Raw genomic sequence first — 18,799 nt, 5'->3', positions numbered from 1 at the left:
GGGATGTTCTAGCCAAGTGTGGTGAGGAAACCATAAGGTGTTGAGCTATCACAAAAAATAGTACCTGGAGTCTCAAAGGCTTTAAACAATCAGCCATCTAAATAGGTGTCAACTAAATCCACGTGGAGGAGGCACACCAGCCTGTGTGATCCAAGGATTGTACATAATAAAACCCAAATCCGAAGGAGAGAATGGTAGCAGGCTTACATTGTGAACACCTGGTTTGCAGAAGGCTATGGATGATGGTGGAAGCCCAAAGTCCATTTGCAGCGTGCCCACATGGAGTCCCCACTGACCACAGTCCAGGGATATGACAAGCCTTGCCATCAGATAGACAGCACTCATTGTAAGGTTGATTGTGGAACATCTAGTTAGTTTAAAACATAACACCTTATCATTTGATCTTCCTTTTGACCCATTTAAAAGTTGTTTCTCTTTTTAATATTTCCTGCGAAGTTTTTCTACATTTTGTCTAGTCATTGTTGTTGGATTTATTTGTCTGTTTGCTTCCTGTTTAGGTTTTGAATTATTTCCTGTGCATGAAATTCAGAATAGGCAAATCGATAGAGACAGCAGTGGATTACTGATTGCCAAGGGGTATGGCATGGACGGATGGGGGAAATGAGGAGCTAACAGCAACGAGTAGGAGAGAGAAAGGTAATGTTGCAAACGTTTGATTGTGTTGATGACTGCACAGCTCCTCTGACGATGGCTAGACAATTCAGTTGATTGTGTATGAAGTAAATGCCAATAAAAATGTTTAAAAAAGAAAGAAAGGTAACCCTTTTGTTGCCGTACTCTTCGCCCCAGCTCACAGTTTGCCATTGGACTTGATGTGTACTGCAATGTCTACGGTCTTACAATCGGCCTCTACAGCAGATCAGAATGGACAGGGTCAAGTTGGTTCCAACAGCGGCCCATGATGACAACGCAGAATGGCCTCCTGGGATTTCCACATTGTGTTTGGAGCAAGCAGATCGCCAGGTCTCCAGGTGAGTTCAAACGCTAGTCTGCTGGCTAGCAGCTGAGTGTAACTGTTTGTATTATTGGGGTTCCTTAAAAGGTCATATACAATATTCTAGTATTTGTGGTTAAACTTATCAAAGTTATGGCTTCTTGGCTTTGTGTTAACTTAGAAAGGCTTTTTCATTTCCAGAGTAAAAAGAAAATCCATCTGCATTTTCTTCTGGTAGTTTTATGGTTTTTTTAAAATGAAGCTTTCATTTTAGATTTACAGAATTACAGGAATTTTAGATTGACAGAAAACTTCCAGTGATAAGGTAGAGCATGCTATATTTTAATGTGTACAACTCTGATCTGCCTAGTTCAGATGGATGACAAATTAATTCGTTTAAAGGACCTAGGCATCAAGTTTTATTTTCTTTTCAATTCATTTTATATCATTCACTGGATGCTTTACAGAAAATTGATTGAATGCTACCTTTTTCAAGTGTTTAAAAGGCAACAGCATACATTTTAAGAGATGATTTCAAGTAAATATTGTTGGAAAAGACTCCGTCTTAAAACTCTCAGAACTGGACATCTGCTGCATCTTGAACAACGTCAAAGAGTACGAAGAACATAGAGGTGAGAGAGAAAACACCATTTCCTACCTTCACAGTGCAGCCATAGTGCTTAAATGGACAGTCTCGCTCTGCTTCAGGACACACAGCAAGGTGCTGATCCACCTGTAAGATGGACAGTCTCACAGTCACTGCCAGTTCTCCAGCTGCCTGGGCAGGTGCATAAGTGGGAGTACACGGGGCTGGGAAGAAGGGAGGGAGCTGGAACTAGAATGGGCTTCAGGAAGGAGAAGCGCTAAGGCTTGTAGAGGAAAAGCCAGGGTGGAAGCCGAGAAGAGTCCGCAGGGAAATGGCAAGGGAAAACAGCTACACACTATGGATAGTTATAGTTTAAGCCTTGAACTTCTGTCTGTGCAATATTATCAAATGTGCACCATGCTGATTACTGCCAGAGCAGATTCATATTTAAATCCGATCAAAAAGTTACCTGTGTTCTTGAAATAATCTGCAAACACTTGTTGGGGCAAGATACTGGATACTCAGGACACACATTTTCCTCATGATTCTGAAACAGAGGAAGGGCAATGAAACAGTGAAAGCCTGCTGACAGGGTCATCTGTGGGCGCACTGGCAGTGACACAGACACGTGCACTTCCGGATGAGGTATGTGATGGGGCATGCCCTCTACAGAACGGATGGACTCCCTAGTTCCAAAAACGATTTCTTGGGATAACTACTCAATTAAAAATTTTAATTAAAAAAGTAACATCCAATTAAAATGTCCAATTATCCCCAAAGAAACTCAGAGATATTTCCAAAAATAGCAACAAAAGAGAGAAGCTGCTGGGGTTTCTTACGTACAACCAAAAACCTGATGGGATTTTTGAAGCCTTTTAAAGAAAAACCTTTAGAGGTTTAGGGTCATGGTCTCATGGGATACCCCGATTCGTTGCCCTAACAACATGCTCAGTGTCTCTGTTCTGTTTCCCAGCTTGATATGCAGGGTCTTCAAAGCCTGCAGGCAGACATACAAGGCACAGCTGGTCTCTATTTGCCTGAGACAACAGAGGAAGGAGAGTCTGGAATAGGAGGGGACAGAGAAGGTATGGCTTGGTCACCTCCAAGAACAACTGCCTCTCTGTCATGAGAACAGAGGAACTGAACAGTGCGTGGCTACCGTTACTGAAGATTTTTGTCTAACATTCTGTAAAAGAATCCTGTTTGAAAGTGGGAAATTGCAGAACAGATTTCCAAATTCTCATGGACTCCAAGATTTTTCAAACCCATGGAGAGTAGATCCCTTAAGACAAAACCTTAAGCTGAAATGATCTCTTGAAGCCTACTAAAACACAAGCAAACATTTAGTTTAACTAGTAAAAAGCATCTGCCTTGATCTGTATCTACCCTCAAGAACTATCTATAGAGCACACTGAGAACAGCAACTCCACAGATTAAAGGAACCACAGAGAACAGCAAGCTCAGGCGATGGGGTTTGGAACGACCCAGAAAAGGAAGGTGAGAATCACCGCACAATTTGAAGAATGTCATCAGGGTCATCAAAAGGCACAAGTACAAACCGTGGGGTCGGTCTGTGTCTTGCAGAGTATATGCTCATCAACACAATAAATAAACATCTAAGTATGAAAAGCGGTCTGAGGGCAGACTGCGGGCCGCCTGTTGGCACATACAGAAATTCTCCCAAGCTCTCTTTTTTGTGCCCACATCCTGCCGTGCCTGATGGACCTGTATCCTGAAAGCAGACAGTCTCGTTATCATCATGGGACCTAGCCTCACCCCTCACACCTTTGCATACACTTCAAATCATTTTTCTGTCCACGAGAGTGTCCTATACAGGGTTTTAAGCATTCCATAGAACTTTCCTCTGAGAAACTTACTCTCCCCCCACCTCCGATGGTGAAAATAGAACCAAACCTGTGTTATCTCATAATTTTCCCCTGCACAGTTCAGTGACACAGTGTCTTCTCCAAGCCGCCTATCAAGCTTGTCATGGTCTTCCAAACAGATAACTTTATTCTTTAGATCTGATTCTGTACAGAGATAAATCTAGAACTGGGCTCCTGGTATCTGCCGCCTGGCCACTGCAACCACTTGGGTAGAATGTAGCCCCAGAACCCCAAAAACCAGACCCAAATTTATGGAAGCAGGGTTGGTGGGTTTGAACCGCTGACCTTGCAGTTATAGCAACCCCATGTGTTTGTTACCCACAGCACCACCAGGGCTCCTTAGCCCTGTAAAGAGGATTGTCATTTTTACCTGCAAGTTGATGACCACCACACGCTTTTTGCAATAAAGGCAGTTTTCCTCTCGAAACTGGCAGTGGGCGTTCAAGTGTTCGTTGAGATCTTTCCGTAGGACAGGTTCCTGGCAGTTCTCATTGGGACATGGCACAGCTTGAAATGAGCACTGCAGAAGGTGGTCCTGTAACAGGTAACCACAGGCCAGTGTCACCATTATCCAGGGGAGCAGGAAGGGGAACCAGCAGGGAAGGGCCCGTGAGGGAGAGAGAAGAGAGCGTGGCGAGAAGGGTGACCCAGGACCCTCTGCCTGGATGCTGCCAGACTTCTGCTGCCGCTGCCTCAGGTGACTGGGCTGCTGGGCGCAGAGGGGGTGACAGGCAACCTTGTTTGGTGGAAGATGGAGGGCCAGAGAGGATGGCTACAGAGTGAGGCCCTGCTGGTTTGTTTTAGATTTCCCAGTCACGCGCTCATCTTCTCTGCTTAGTGCCGGCCTATTTCTCCTGAGATATGCCAATCCATTTGCCAGTTGTTCACGGATACCTTGTGGTTCTTTTGCGAACCTTCCACCCCTAAACCCAGATGGTAAAGGGCAGGGCACAGGGAAAATGGGAAGGGAAGGCCTGTGGAGCTAAATGAAAGGTAGGGAGAGGAAGCCGCTTCCAAAAATGGAGTCAAAGAGGAGATGGAGGAAATGCCAGGAAGTGGGGGAGGAGAAGAAGGAGGGGCTTCAAAAAGTTCAGGGGCAAGGTCTATTATCTCTGAATGCCATTTTTCCACAAACTCCTTGAAGCTTCCTCCTACAGGACTCTAGAGGAAAGCTGGGAAGGGTGAACTTGTAAAATCAGAAAGCATTCTTCATCAGAAGGTTCAAGGATAATGAAGCACGGACAGTGCTTACTCCCAACTTCTATGCAGTGGATGTTCCTCAGTAGGAACCTCTGGACCACTGTGACTTATGAGAGGATGTTGTCCGAATCCTAGAAATCTTGTTTCCGGGAAAGCGCCTGTAACACAAGCCTGGCAAGCTATCCACGGGCCCGTCTAGCTGGTCCCCTCTTTTAGTGATGAAAGCTTTGCTGGTTAACAGTCACATCCGTGTCTCTGCAGACCGTGGTCTGGGGCTGCTTTCTCCGCAAGATGAGAGGGCTGAAGAGGCAGTTGCCACCGGGACAATGGGCCTGCAGAGCCTAAAGGACCACCAACCGATCTGCCTTGGAGGAAGCACAGCTAGAGCGCTCCTTTGAGGTGAAGTTGGGGAGACTTCCTCTTACACACTTTGGACGTGCTGTCGAGAGGCCAGACTATGGAGAAGGACCTCATGCTTGGTAAAGTCGAGGGGCAGCAACCAAGGGGAAAGTTCTCCAGGAGAGGGATTGACACGGTGGCTGCAACAATGGGCTCAGGCACAGGGACAACTGGGAGAAGGGCACAGCCCTGGGAAGGGTTTCATTCTGTGGAGCTACTGACCCGGATGGCATCAAGCAACAACAAGCTGGATAAACATGAAAACCATTTTTTTAAAAAAGGTTTATTGTCTTTTACAGTCTTATGAAACTGTAAGGAAGCAAACCCTGAGGCCGGATTCTAACAGAGAGCGAGAGAAAAGTGGTCCAAGCACCCTCTTATGTCAAGAAAACTCCCGACAGACCTGAGGACACCTGGCTGCCCTGTGAAGTGCAGCTGTCGCTGGTTTCCCGCACGGGAATAAGCGTCTCAGCAGTCAGAAATAAGCGGTGACACCTTGAGGCTCACATTGCCTCCACATTTTACTGACGGCACCTCTTCCTTTAACTCACACCCAAACTGGGTCCTGACATTTACCCAGTCTGCTACCTGTGAGGAGCTGCGGCTCACCGAGCAGGGGAGGAGAGCAACATGGGGAAGATAGCAAAGGAGCAGATGGAAAGTGAGCAGGCCCCGTTCTCTGGAAGCTTCTGATCGGATGGCTCATGCTGTTCAGGCGTTCACTGTTCAGCAACCCTACAGGGCAGAGGAGACCTCCTCCCCAGGGCTCCCAGCACAGTCAGTCTTTGTCAGGCACAGCGGCTGGGTGGGTTGAACCACGGACCTTTGTGTTAGCAGCCACCCCATTCACCACCAGGTCTCAGAGCCCTAAGCTAGGAAATCATTGGCACAGCCCAGTGCCTGCAGGGCTTTGGACATGATGGAGAAAGGGCTGAATCACCAAAAATGCCTTCCCTACGGTGCTAATAGGAGGGAAAATTCACAGGCGCCTTCAAGGCATTCCCAGAACTCCGAGTCTTACTCATTCAGGGTGTGACTGCAGGGCCCAGCCAGCAGGTTCACAGCTTTTCTGTAAAGAGCCAGAGAGCACTGCTGTAGCTTTCCACTAACAGCTGGCTTTGCCAGCTGGAGGGAAGGGCAAGGGAAGGGAAGGGAGGTTCATTTCAAAGGAGCTCTACGCCCCATCACCTCCAGCAAATCCTCGCTTGCTTGCATCTCATACCAAGGCTCCACTTTTAAAGTACAACTGATATCTCTTAGTTGCTCCATGCAGTCCTATGATCTGAGCGGCCACAGGCCACAGCACACAGCATGTGGTGAGGAGCGAATGCTTGTAGGGAAGGGCTGGGCCTCAGCCCAGCACCACCTGCACTCCTCCCCTTGACCATCTCCTGCCCCACCCTTCTCCCCGAGTTGTTGGCTGCTGAGGAGTCAGCCCCTGATCCAAGGGTGACCACACAATGGGATGAAACTGCGTCCCACCATGCGCCATCCCCATGGCAGGCTATGGGTCAGACCATAGAGAGCCGCAGGGTATGCACCGGCTCCCCCAAGGCCTCTTGGTTGCCTCAAAGTGGCATGCCCTGGCTTGAGTGTTCCCTGTGCCTAGCATGCCCCCTGCCTTATCTGTTGGCCTTCAGATCCCTACATTTCACGCAGTGTGAACCACCCACACCTCGGTCCTTGGCATGCTGTGTTGCAGTCAATTTTGTCAGTAGACTGTGAATTTTCACAGCACCCCCCCGTAAATCCGCTATAACATGCAGGCACGGTGACATCAGGGTGCTCAGGCTACATCTCTGGAAAAATGATAAAGGCAAATCTTGGTCAGGAGGTACACCCACCTGGTATCGCCCGAGGATTATCTTGGCAGTACACTCAGGAGCGTTTTTGCAATAGACATATAAATTGAGCACTTCCCTTTTGCAGCAATTGTCTTTAAACACCTAAAAGATAAAAATCTGAGGTCACACACCGCCCTTCGAACTCCAGAGCAGTGCAAAGCAAGCAATGATGAACTCGGTCTCTAAGTTTCATCTCCAGAGTTAGGGGTTGGGGGTGGGGGAGCTTTCTGACAGTGGTTGGAATGGAAATCTCAGACTCACCACTACAATTAGACAAAAAGGACAGTTCCACATTGTCCTTGCCGGTGACAGAGGTGACCAGAGCATCAGGCTGCTGGGAAAACGCATGGTGAACCTGACCCCACATGCTTGAAAATCAGGATCTGGGGCAGTGTAGACAAAAGGATACTTTTAGCTTCCTACCTCAGGGTGAATGTCTGAATTACTTAGCCTCGCCTTAGTGAAATTGAAAAGAGATAGCCTGATGGCGTAGTGGTTATGTGTTGGGCGGTGATCCACAAGGCCTGAAGGTCAAGACCACTAGTCACTCGCTTTGCAGGAGAAAGATTGAGCTTTCAACGCCCATAAACGTTACAGTCTCAGAATCACACAGGGGCAGTTTTACCTTGTCCCTGTGAGTTGGCATCGACTCTGTGAAGGTGAAGGGCGTCCTGGTGGTGCAGAAGGTTACAAGTTGGGCTGCTAACTTTGAGTTCTGCCCTTTGTACCCACCCACAGCTCTGCAGGAGAAAGACGAGACTTTCTGCTCCTCTAAAACTGTGCAGTCTTGGAATCCCAGAGGAGGAGTTTTACCCTGTCCTTTAGGATCCCTCTCTGTGAGTTGCTGTGAATTGAAAATGACGAGATGACAATGAGTAGTGAGTGAGTGTCCGTCCAGTTGTGCTAGTGTACTAGTCCAGCACAAGTCGGGGTGACAGCCGTTTTCTGCACTAGGTCAGATAATCAACCCTTGGGGGCTCTGCAGGCCACATACAGCCTGCATCACGACTCAGTTCTTCCTTTATCGTAAAAGCCACCAAAGACCGTATCATGAACAAGTGGGCCTGGTGTGTTCTAGTAAAAGTCAATGGCATTTGAATCACACATAATTTTCACACGTTATGAAACCACCCTCTGTGGACTCTTAAATACATTTTAATTTGGAAATAACCTAAGACTCACAAGAGTTTCCGAATATCCTACTTCTGATTCTTTTCAGCCATCTAAAAGCGTGAAAGCAGTCCTTGGCTCATACACAGAAGAAACAAACCCGCTACCATGGAGTTGATTCTGAAACCGTGGAGTTGATTCTGACGCGCCGCCGCCTGGTGTGTTACACAGCAGAACCGTGCTCGGGAGGGTTTTCTTGGCTAGAATCTGAAGAGAATCAGAATGCCAGGCCTTTCTTCTGTGGTGCTGATGGACCAGTTCAAATTGCCAACCTTTATGCTAGTGATTGAGCATACACTGTTGATGATACGTGGAGACCTTATCATGTGACTCATGGGTCGCACGCATCAGGTGGCGGCTGGGATTCGGTCCATGGGTTATAGTTTTCCAATCTTTGCTTCGGGGGTGCAGCAGTCTCTGTCTTTAGCACAGACCCTCTGGTGGGCATTTATTGGCAGAAGGAAACCTGGTGTCTGTAGAATACTGATGCACATCAGACTGGGGACTCCGGGAGAGCTTCCTGGAGGAGGTGATGTTTGAGTGTGGTTTTAAGTGAGGTCAAGAGGAAGTCTTAAAGGAGTAAATCTTCATGCCCTTGGGTTAGGCCACGGTTTCTTAGAAAACCAAAACACAGCACCAAGGAGGGGTATGACGGAAACTGGATTCATCAAACACACACACACACACACACACACACACACACACACACACACAACACTTCTTCTGTGCTCCAAAGGTCACCACCCAGAAAATGAACAGATCGCCCACAGGATGGGAGCAGGACAAAATTGGAAATAAAAAATCTGACAGTTTTACATCCAGAATACAGAAAAGGACTCTTGCAACTCCACACAGAAAAAGAAGACAACTCGATTTAAAAATGGACAGAGGCAAGGTTATGTAAAGAAGAGGTATCGCTGTAACCCAAGGGAGATGGAGGAAAGAGCTAGGAGGCAAAGGGCATTTATAGAGGTCTAGAAAAAGACATGTACATGCATATATATATATATATATATGGATAGGGAAATAGATCTATGTGTCTATATTTATAGGTTTAGTATTAAGGTGGCAGAAGGACCTTGGGCCTCTACTCAAGAACTCCCTCAATGCATGAATACTTTCTTTTATTAAATTGGCTCTCTGTGATGCTCACCCTCCCGACACAACTGCTGAAGCCAAAGTGGGTGAACAGGTAAATGTGGTGAAGAAAGCTGATGGTGCCCGGCTATCAAAAGAGATAGTGTCTGGGGTCTTAAAGGCTTGAAGATAAACAAGCAGCCATCTAGCTCAGAAGCAACAAAGCCCACATGGAAGAACACACCAGCCTGTGTGATCACGTGGTTCCAAAGGGATCAGTTATCAGGCATCAAAGAACAAAAAATCATATCATTGGCTGCACACCTCCATGATATGATCGCTGAGGACAAACGGGTGCATAAGCAAATGTGGCGAAGAAAGCTGATGGTGCCCGGCTATCAAAAGAGATAGTGTCTGGGGTCTTAAAGGCTTGAAGGTGAACAAGCGGCCATCTAGCTCAGAAGCAAAAAAGCCCACATGGAAGAAGCACACCAGCCAGTGCGATCACGAGGTGCCAAAGGGACCAGGTATAAGGCATCATCCAAAAAATATATATATACCATAGCGAATGAAGGGGGAAGTGCAGAGTGGAGACCCAAAGCCCATTTGTCGGCCACTGGAGATCCCCTCACAGAGGAGTTTAGGGGAGGAGATGAGTCAGTCAGGGTGCGACGTAGTACCGATGAATGAAGAACACAGCTTTCCCCCAGATCCTGGATGCTTCCTCCCCCCAACTACCATCATCCGAATTTTACCTTGCAGGACTGGATAGGTCAGAGGTTGTACACTGGTGCATATGGGAGCTGAAGGCACAGGGAATCCAGGGTGGATGATACCTTCAGGACCAGGGGTGTGAGGGGCGATACTGGGAGAGTACAGGGTGAGTTGGTTGGAAAGGGGGAACCAATTACAAGGATCCACATGTGACCTCCTCCCTGGGAGATGGACGGCAGAGAAGGGGGTGAAGGGAGACTCCAGATAGGGCAAGATATGACAAAATAACAATCTATAAATTATCAAGGGCTCATGAGGGAGGGTGGAGAGGGGAGGGAGGGGAAAAAAAGAGGACCTGATGCAAAGGGCTTAAGTGGAAAGCAAATGCTTTTAAAATGATTAGGGCAAAGAATATATGGATGTGCTTTATACAATTGATGTATGTATATGTATGGATTGTGATAAGAGTTGTATGAGCCCCTAAAAAATATTTTTAAAATGGACAGAGGATCTGAATAGGCATTTCTCCAAAAAGGAGACACAAAATAGACACACGGAAAGACCGTCCAAGTCATGTAGTCAGTAGGAGAATGCAAATGGAAACCAAGATGGGACACCACTTCGCCCCCCACCAGGAGGACTAGGATCAAAGATGACTTCCAAGAGGCCTTGCAGAAAGTGGAACCCTCACGCAGGCCCGGGGCACTGGGAAATGATGCAGTCACCGTGGGAAACTGACTCCAAACCAAAACCACCTGCCACTGAGCCTGACTCACAGTGGCCCTGTAGGACGGAGCAGAACTGCCCCAGAGGGTTTCCGAGACACTTAATTTCCATTCCATCAGGGTTCCCAACAGTTAGGCAAAACCCCCTCAAAACTCAGGACCAGCGGACACAGAGGACAGAGCAGACCTGCCTCTGTGGCTTTCCGAGACTGCAGCCCTCCACTCCAGGAGAAGGCTGCGTCTTTCTCCCACAGAGCAGCTGGTGGTTTCGGATGGTCCTTCAATTTCCCAGCCCAATTCCTAACCCACTCCACCACCAGGCAGATCCTGTCGATGGTAAATACAGAGTTACCACAGGACTCAGTACTCCATACCCACATGGGCCCTCAAGAAAAAGGAAAGCGGATGTCCAAATAAAAGGCTAGACGTGAATGGTCACAGCAGGATTGTTCACAAGAGCCAAAAAACCCTGAAACAACCCAAACGGGTGAATTTATCCATACATAATGCAGTGTAGCCAGACAATGGAATGTTACTTGGCTCTGGAAAGGGATAAATTCCTGAAACCTGCTACAACATGGACCAGGTGTGAGGACACTATTGTGAAGTGAAAAAAAAAAAAAAAGCTAGTCCGCAAAGGCCGCATTTGCCTGGTCTGTCCAGAACAGGCAAATCTAGAGAGGAGATTAGCCGCTGCTGGGTGGAGAAAGGGGGGGCGGGGGGTGAGGTGCAACTGCTGCTGATTATGGGCTTCTTTTGGAGGTAAGGGCTGCACAACTGTGACTATCTACCACCTGCCAGGTGTAGGGAAATTTGAGAGTGTGTGAGTTATAGCTCCATAAAGCTGTTATAATAATAATAAACGGATGTTTCAAGGATTAACCAGATGAGAAAAGGAATGCCAATAAATAACACGCCTTGTTTCTCAACGTGCACTCAGTGTGCCTGCAGCGTGCGGAAGTGGGTGAGGAACATGCAGGAGAGGGCAACGGTGGGGTCAGTGAGGACCCAAAACAGGCCTCCCCCAAACAGGGGTAGGGGTGGGCTCTGCTCTGCCCTCATCGCAGAGGGCATGGGCTTCAAGAAGGGTCCCCATTTCCCTCTCTCCTGCTCCAACCTTTGCGTCCAATTCAAACGGAATGCTGCCTTCTCCTCCCTCACCCAGAGGAGTTGTGAGCCCAAAGCCATGGGTTTCTTACCTCCTGAGACTTGATAACTTCCTTATCTACGGGGCAGATTGGCACTGCACTTAATTCTCTGCAGAGAGAAAAAGGAAGCCGATCTCAGACACCCCACCTCTACACAGTTACATCTCAGACACCAGGCACCTTACTCAAAAACTCTCATATCTCAGACACCCACCCCTACATATCCATACCACAAGACACCCCACCCCTACACACACTTACATCCTAGGCATGCCCTACCCCAAACACTGACATCACAGACAGCTCCCCCAACACACGTATATCCCAGACGCCCTCCCCATACACACACTTCTGACCACCCCACGGTCTGGCTGGCGGCCCGCTCACCTCAGGGACAGGACGCACTGGTAGCAGAAGCGGTGTCCACAGCCCGTCTGGTGGGGGTTGTGGAGCACTGAGCGGCAGAAGGCACATTTGTAGCGCTCTTCTAGTCGCTCCACAAACCGGTACTCTGTGTTGGGCTCAAAGTCCAAGGAAATGGAGTTGCTGGAATTCTGGCGGATGAACCCACTGGGGACACCTCCTTGCTCTTCAGAGTAAGCCATGCTGGGGGTGGGGAGAAGAGAAGGAAGGCTACGTGTCCAAGCTCCCTGGACCCCCACCCCCCACCCGGCCATTCCCCTAGGGCTTTATACCAGCAGTAGCAACTTCCACTGTGGCCGGTCGGGCCCCACAGAGTCCCTGGGCCAAGGGCTTCGGCACCAGCAAGCCTGTGCTCCCTCAGCTCTGTCCACCGCCTTCTCAAACCCACACCAATAATCCACTGCCATCGAGTGGATGCTGAGTCACAGCCTACACAGGGTTTCCGAGACTGTCAATATCTATGAGAGCAGACAGCCTCATCTTTTTCCCCTGGAGCAGCTGGTGGGTTTGAATCACTGACCGTCGGGCTAGCAGCTCACCACTAGGGGTCCTTCTTTAAAAAACAAACCCACTGACATCAAGTCACATCCTTTTCACAGCAACCCTGTAGGACAGAATGGAACCGCCCCTGTAGGTGACGAAGCTGTCAATCTTTTTATTTTTAATTTAATCATTTTACTGGGGGCTCATATAACTCTTGTCACAATACATACATACATACATATACTGTGTCAAGCACATTTGTTGCTCTCATCATTTTCAAAACATTTGCTTTCTACTTGAACTCTTGGTATTAGCTTCTATTTTCCCCCTTCCCTCCCCGTTCCCTCTTCCCTCATAAACCCTTGATAATTTATAAATTAGAATTTTGTCATATCTTACACTGTCCCACGTCTCCCTTCACTCACTTATGCTGTCCATCCCCCAGGGAGGAGGTTGTATGTAAATCCTTATAATCAGTTCCCCCTTTCCTACCCACCCTCCCGGTATCGCCACTTTCAGCACTGGTCCTGAAGGGATCATCTGTCCTGGATTCCCTGTGTTTCCAGTTCCTATCTGTACCAGTGTACATCCTCTGGGCTAGCCAGATTTGTAAGGTAGAATTGGGATCATGATAGTGGGGAGGGGAGGAAGCATTTAAGATTTAAGGGAAAGTTGTATGTTTCATGGTTTCTATATTGCACCCTGACTGGCTCATCTCCTCCCCATGACCCTTTGGTGAGGGGATGTCCAGTTGCCTACAGATGGGTCTTGGGTCCCCAATATGCACTCCCCCTAATTCACAATGATTTGATTTTTAGTTCTTTGATCCCTGATAACTGATCCCTGTGGTATCTTGTGATCACACAGGCTGGTTTCTGAGCTAGATGGCTGCTTGTTTACCTTCAAGTCTTTAAGACCCCAGACACTATCTCTTTTGATAGCCAGCCTCCATCAGCTTTCTTCACCACATTTGCTTATGCTCCCACTTTGTCTTCAGCGATCGTTTGGAAGGTGAGCATCACGGAATGCCAATTTAATACTTTGGAATGCTTGCATTGAGGGAGAACTTGAGTGAAGGCCTGTCAATTTTTACGAGAACAAAAAGTCTCATCTTTCTTTCACGGAGCAGCTGACGGGTTTCAACTGCTGACCTTGCAGTTAGTAGCCCAACACATAACTCAACATGCCACCAGTCCTTCTTCTAGGGCTCCTCAAAAAACACCAAACACCCTGTCAGTGTGGCCACACTATTGGAAATAAAGTCAGATGTTAACTGCTGTGTTAGACAGGGTTCTCTAGAGAAACAAAACCAGGACACTTATGATTTTATATATATATATATATATATATATATATATATATATATATATATATATAGATGTATACAGCACAAAGGAATATAATAGCTAATTAGTCCACACAGCAATACAGAGGGCTCAGTTCAACTCACTTCCATGAAACAATTAATATACTGGAAATCCTTCAACTCATGAGGGCTGCTGGGTCCAAGGTCACGGAAGCAGACAGCTGAGTCTTCTGTAGTGCAATGCAGGTAGTCCAGCCACAGGCAGCAAACAGCAGGGTGGACACCAACAGTCAGCCAGATGACAGGATCTGACAGTCCCCAGCTCAAGTGATGTATACACCAGCAGTGTGGCGAAGCAGGTTTTGAAGGAACCTCAAACTCTAGCGACACAGTCCATGGGTTGGGTGTCCCACAGGTAGTGTAGCTCACAAGTTGAGGCAGAGAACTAGCTAAGGCAGCCGCACACTGGTCCGATCATCAGAGAGCAAGAGACAGAAAGGCAAGGTTCACCAAGCCATTTATCTCTCCGCCCTTCAATTAAACTGTGACTTTATTAATCCCACATGTGTTTATTGGACAAGTTGGCACAATAAACCTACCTATCACAACTGTGAACTATTTCTGAGTTCCACCTCTTGCTCCTGACTCAATTAAGAGAATGGAGCGAATATTTCTGCATCAAGGTAAATTTTTTTCAGATGCAAGAACCATGCACTCAAATCTATCTATCTCACCACTACCAAGCAACACCATTTTGGACGAGAACTAAGTCAGAGTCCATTAACTGCTTTCCCCTCCAACCTATTTTCCATATTACAGTCAGGCTGGTATCTTTAAAATGTTAAGAATGAGCCAAGGAAAATTCCCTTCCTACAACATCGTCCACCGACTTCCAGGGCTCTGAAGGCAGTCCAGAATTCTAAAGAAACTGCAAGCCTGGCCCCCTCCCCAGTAGCACCTGGATTACTCTCAACTTCTCCAGCCACAAGGTCTCTTCATTCTTTCAATACACCCCCCTCTCTCCTGCCACAGAGCCTTTGCACAAGCTGTCCTCTGTCTAGATCCCATCCTCTCTCCCCGGCCAGTCAGTTAACACACTTCAGTGCTTCAAATTCCAGCTGGGGCATCAGATCCTCAGGCAAGCTTTCTCCATGACTCTCCTGCCAGGTCTAACAGCAGCAGGTCCACTCAGCAATTTGTGTCTAGTCGCCAGAGAGTGACTGGAAGACACAGAGAGGCTAGGGGACACATACTCTACTCTCTAATCTTCTTGAACTTTGGAACCACATGAATGTGTTATGTTTCAAACACAAACACATTTTTAAATAGGTGCTGTATCCCACCTAGAGCAAGGTGCCTTCAGGGCCATGCTTGGTGTGGTGACCCGATCTGAATCCCTCAGTGGCACATGGATCACAGGTAGGAGAGCTTGCTCACTATGGTACCCGGCCCGAGCACTGAGCCTGACATGGGGAACCCACTGCTGGTTGGATGAATGCTGCCGGACAGATTTTGTGAAAAATCCTCAATAGAGGAGCTACAATTGGTATTGGCTGAGTGGGAGGCAGCGATTGTCTTAATAAAGATATTTTTAACAGCGATTCTACAACTTGCATGAACCAGGCACTCTTTCTCTCCACCTTAGAAAATTCTCAACCTTCTTTCCAGAAAATAGCACCCCCACCCAAAGTCTGAACATACAAGGCCCCTCGGAAGGGTTGAGAACAGCCCTGTCTCCTTAGGAGGAATGCTGTTCACTGGGGTACACACAGTGTGTGTGTGTGTGTGTGTGTGTGTGTGTGTGTGTGTGTGTGTGTGTGTGTGTGTGTTTTGGGCAGGGGACGACAGAGTGGGGCTTTCAGAATGTCTGGTAAGTGAGCCAACACTGGGAGGCCACCTGGGGGCCCCTGAGGATGTCTTCTTTCCACGTGGCTGGGCACAGGAAGGCTTGGGTCTCACACTGACTGGCTCTGTCTAGCCCTGGGGATCCCTTGAGACTCTCCTGTGGCTCATAAGGCCACCTGCCCATGCTGACCAGGCTCTGTGAGAGACAGAGAGTCCCACCCAACACTCAGTTCTGCTGAGGTCACCTGCTGACCCTTCTCCCCCACCTACTGTGGCTGGTCTCTCTCGTCACTGAGGTGGCTGGGGTTTGGCTTGGCTTCATGGAGTTGAGTGAGTACCTGGCCTCTTCCAGTGAATAAAGCTTTCCCCCTGGAGGAAGACCAGGGAGACCGGCTGACCAGGGGAATTTATATATATGTTTTTAATCCTGAGACCTGAAACCGGAGCCCCATCTTTCTTTTCCTCTTTGCTTGTGTCTCTTGCAAAACTCCTAGGGTGGTAGGTGAGTAAGGCAAGGGGTGGCCGCTCCTTTTTCACCAAGGTTTACCCTTGGGATTTGAGAATAGTTTTAATGATGAGGCTTGGCAGTTACACAGACACACACACAATAATCAAGACCCTCCCTTCTCCCAGCAAAGTGGAGAAAGCAGGTTCAGGGTGCCCTAGTCTGTCCCATGCTCCCCACAACTAATGGGGCTGTCGCTTCATGGCCTGTGTCCTCACATCTGTGCCCTGTGGGATTCTCTCCAGGGCCAGGCTCATGGCCCTCACACTGAAGCTAACTCTGGGTTCTCCCAGATACCCCTAAAGCAGCAGGCTCCTGCAGGCCCCAGAAGGAGGAGGGCAAGGCTACAATCCTGGGTGCGGTGCCCGCACCTGGAGCTCTCTGCCCGCTTGTCCTGCTTTTCCCTGATAGAAGCTCTCAAACTTGTTTTGGTCTCAGCACCCATTTGCAGTCTTACAAGATGAGGACCCCAATTTTATGTGATGCATACCTATTGACATTTATTGTATGTCACATTAGGAATTAAAACTGGGGGATTAAAATACCTTTATTAATCCAACTTAAAGTGATGGCAGTTAAATCTTGTAGTAACACAAATAAAAGCTTTCTAAGCAAAACAGCTATTTTGATCAACAAACAGGACTAAATGAGAAGGGGGTCGCTGTTTCACAGTTTTGTGCATCTCTTTAAGATTTGGCTTTAACTGGAAACAGGAGCCCTGGTGGTATAGTGGGGGTTACACTTTGGGCTGCTAACCACAAGGTCAGTGGTTCGAAACCACCAGCCACTTCGCAGGAGAAAGATGAGGCTTTCTACTCCATAACGAGCTAGCGTCTCGGAAACTCATGGGGAAACGCCCACCCTGTCCCAGAGGGTGGCTAGGAGTGGGACTCCACTTGATGGCAGCGAGTCTGATTTTGGTACCAGGAGACAGCTGGCCTCCCGTGCTTGCTTCTGAATCCAGTCTGCTGCCGGGTTGCACGTCATGTAGCATCTAGAAAACCCCCCGGGCTTGTGAGAAGATCAGAGGGAGATGGGGCAAATGACGTCTTAGTATTGTGCCTATCATTTTTGCAAATCCAGTTTTTGTTCTGATAAGATACAAAACGCCGTTTGCCATCGTAATCATTTTCAAAGTGTATTGTGTGACTCAGTGGCATCATTTACACTCACCCTTTTCGGCTCCCATCACCCTGTCCATGAAAATAGTCAGACGGTGTGAATCCCCCACAAGCGGGGTCTCAGGGAGCCTCAGGCAGCGGCAGGCTGGTAAATGGTCTAACCACCCACCCTGATGGGAAAGGTCCTGTTCCTATGACATGTGTTGCTTTCTGTGGTTAAAGACTCGCACCAGGCCTGCATTTTAAGCCGCCACATGAAAGGTCATTGAACTCAAGAGTTGGCAAGAGATGAACCAAACTGGTGAGCCGATGGGAGCTGGCTCCCAGCCACCCAGGCACCCACTCAGAAATGCTGGTCCACTCGCTTGCTGGATGGGCCCCGGGGCCTGTCTGTCTTTGGCCCAGCAGGTCCAGCTCATGGCCCCACAGCTTCTCAGAGACCTAAGGACCAAATGCCCCTCCTTCCCCCTCCCACTAGTATGAGACTTTCTTAGCCCTGCTCTGTTCTCCACTCTGCCCACGCCACCTGCCCCCCACACCACCCTCTAATCTGTCGCCATCTCCCTCAGCCCTTGCAATTGTCAATCAGCGTTGATCTGATGGCGCCTGCTAGGAAGTAAGTACTTCCATTCCGATAGGGGATGATCTTGAGGTCTCTGTGCTGGGGGTGAGGGAGGTGTGATGGTTCCTGTACAGAAAGGAGCTGTGATGTCACCCGGGGGCAGGGCCTGTCTCCCTCCAGGGAGGCCTCTCAGGCCGGGTCCTGTCTCTGAAAACAGAATCAATGCACTGCGCCAGCTGACACAGGGCGCCCCAAGGACGAGAGCACCGCAGAGGCCAACATGCGTCTTCATCTCACAATTACATCACTCCAACTCATTCAACGCTCCCAGCTGGCATTGCCAGCTACTTAGTAGGAATGAGTCAGGGCTCGTTTTATTAAATTCTTCCCCCCTCCCCCTCTTACGTAACAGGAGCCCTGTTCTTGCAAATAAGTCACGAGATCCTCAGAACCCAGTTCCCCAGATGGCTCACACTCTTCTGCAGCAAGCAGCGTCCCATGGTGGCAGCCAGCGCTAGGTGCTGAGTGCACACCTCCTGCTGAGGACTGACTAACCAACCCAAGAGGGACGTGGGACCCTGACACCCACCCCTGTGCTCCCTAAAGGCTTGTCTGGAGTTCTAAACCACGCACTCCATTGAGCATCTTTCTAAAGGAAAATTCCGGGTGCCCTGATTGAGCTGCTTCATGTACCTGTTTCCACTGATGCATTCCCAGAGAGTGTATCCGAAACAGCCCGATGTTAAAAGGCAGACTGGAGTTAGCTTCGGAGCTGTCTTAGGTTTAGCAAAGAAACATCTTTATCTGTTTGCCCAAGCTATTTCAAAGCCTCTCCCTCTCCCTCACCCCC

The 18,799-nt window shown here is 48.4% G+C and overlaps 1 protein-coding gene across 2 annotated transcripts in view; it reads right to left on the bottom strand.

Annotated features, from left to right (window-relative positions):
• Positions 1 to 18,799, bottom strand: part of TRAF5 (TNF receptor associated factor 5) — a 58,047-nt gene that overhangs the window by 9,863 nt on the left and 29,385 nt on the right. For both annotated transcript variants that reach the window (XM_075530045.1, XM_075530054.1), the window contains exons 2-7: positions 12,092 to 12,310; positions 11,756 to 11,813; positions 6,871 to 6,972; positions 3,798 to 3,962; positions 2,011 to 2,088; positions 1,614 to 1,688 (exon numbers count right to left, since the gene is read on the bottom strand). In XM_075530045.1, the coding sequence (XP_075386160.1) occupies positions 1,614 to 1,688; positions 2,011 to 2,088; positions 3,798 to 3,962; positions 6,871 to 6,972; positions 11,756 to 11,813; positions 12,092 to 12,309 (696 nt within the window). In that variant the 5' untranslated portion in view covers position 12,310. The remainder of the gene's footprint in view (positions 1 to 1,613; positions 1,689 to 2,010; positions 2,089 to 3,797; positions 3,963 to 6,870; positions 6,973 to 11,755; positions 11,814 to 12,091; positions 12,311 to 18,799) is intronic.

This window comes from Tenrec ecaudatus, chromosome 1 (assembly GCF_050624435.1).
Source record: "Tenrec ecaudatus isolate mTenEca1 chromosome 1, mTenEca1.hap1, whole genome shotgun sequence".
Classification (NCBI taxonomy): domain Eukaryota; kingdom Metazoa; phylum Chordata; class Mammalia; order Afrosoricida; family Tenrecidae; genus Tenrec; species Tenrec ecaudatus.
Note: the sequence above shows the minus strand (reverse complement) of the source record. Positions and strands in the feature narration are given on the sequence as shown.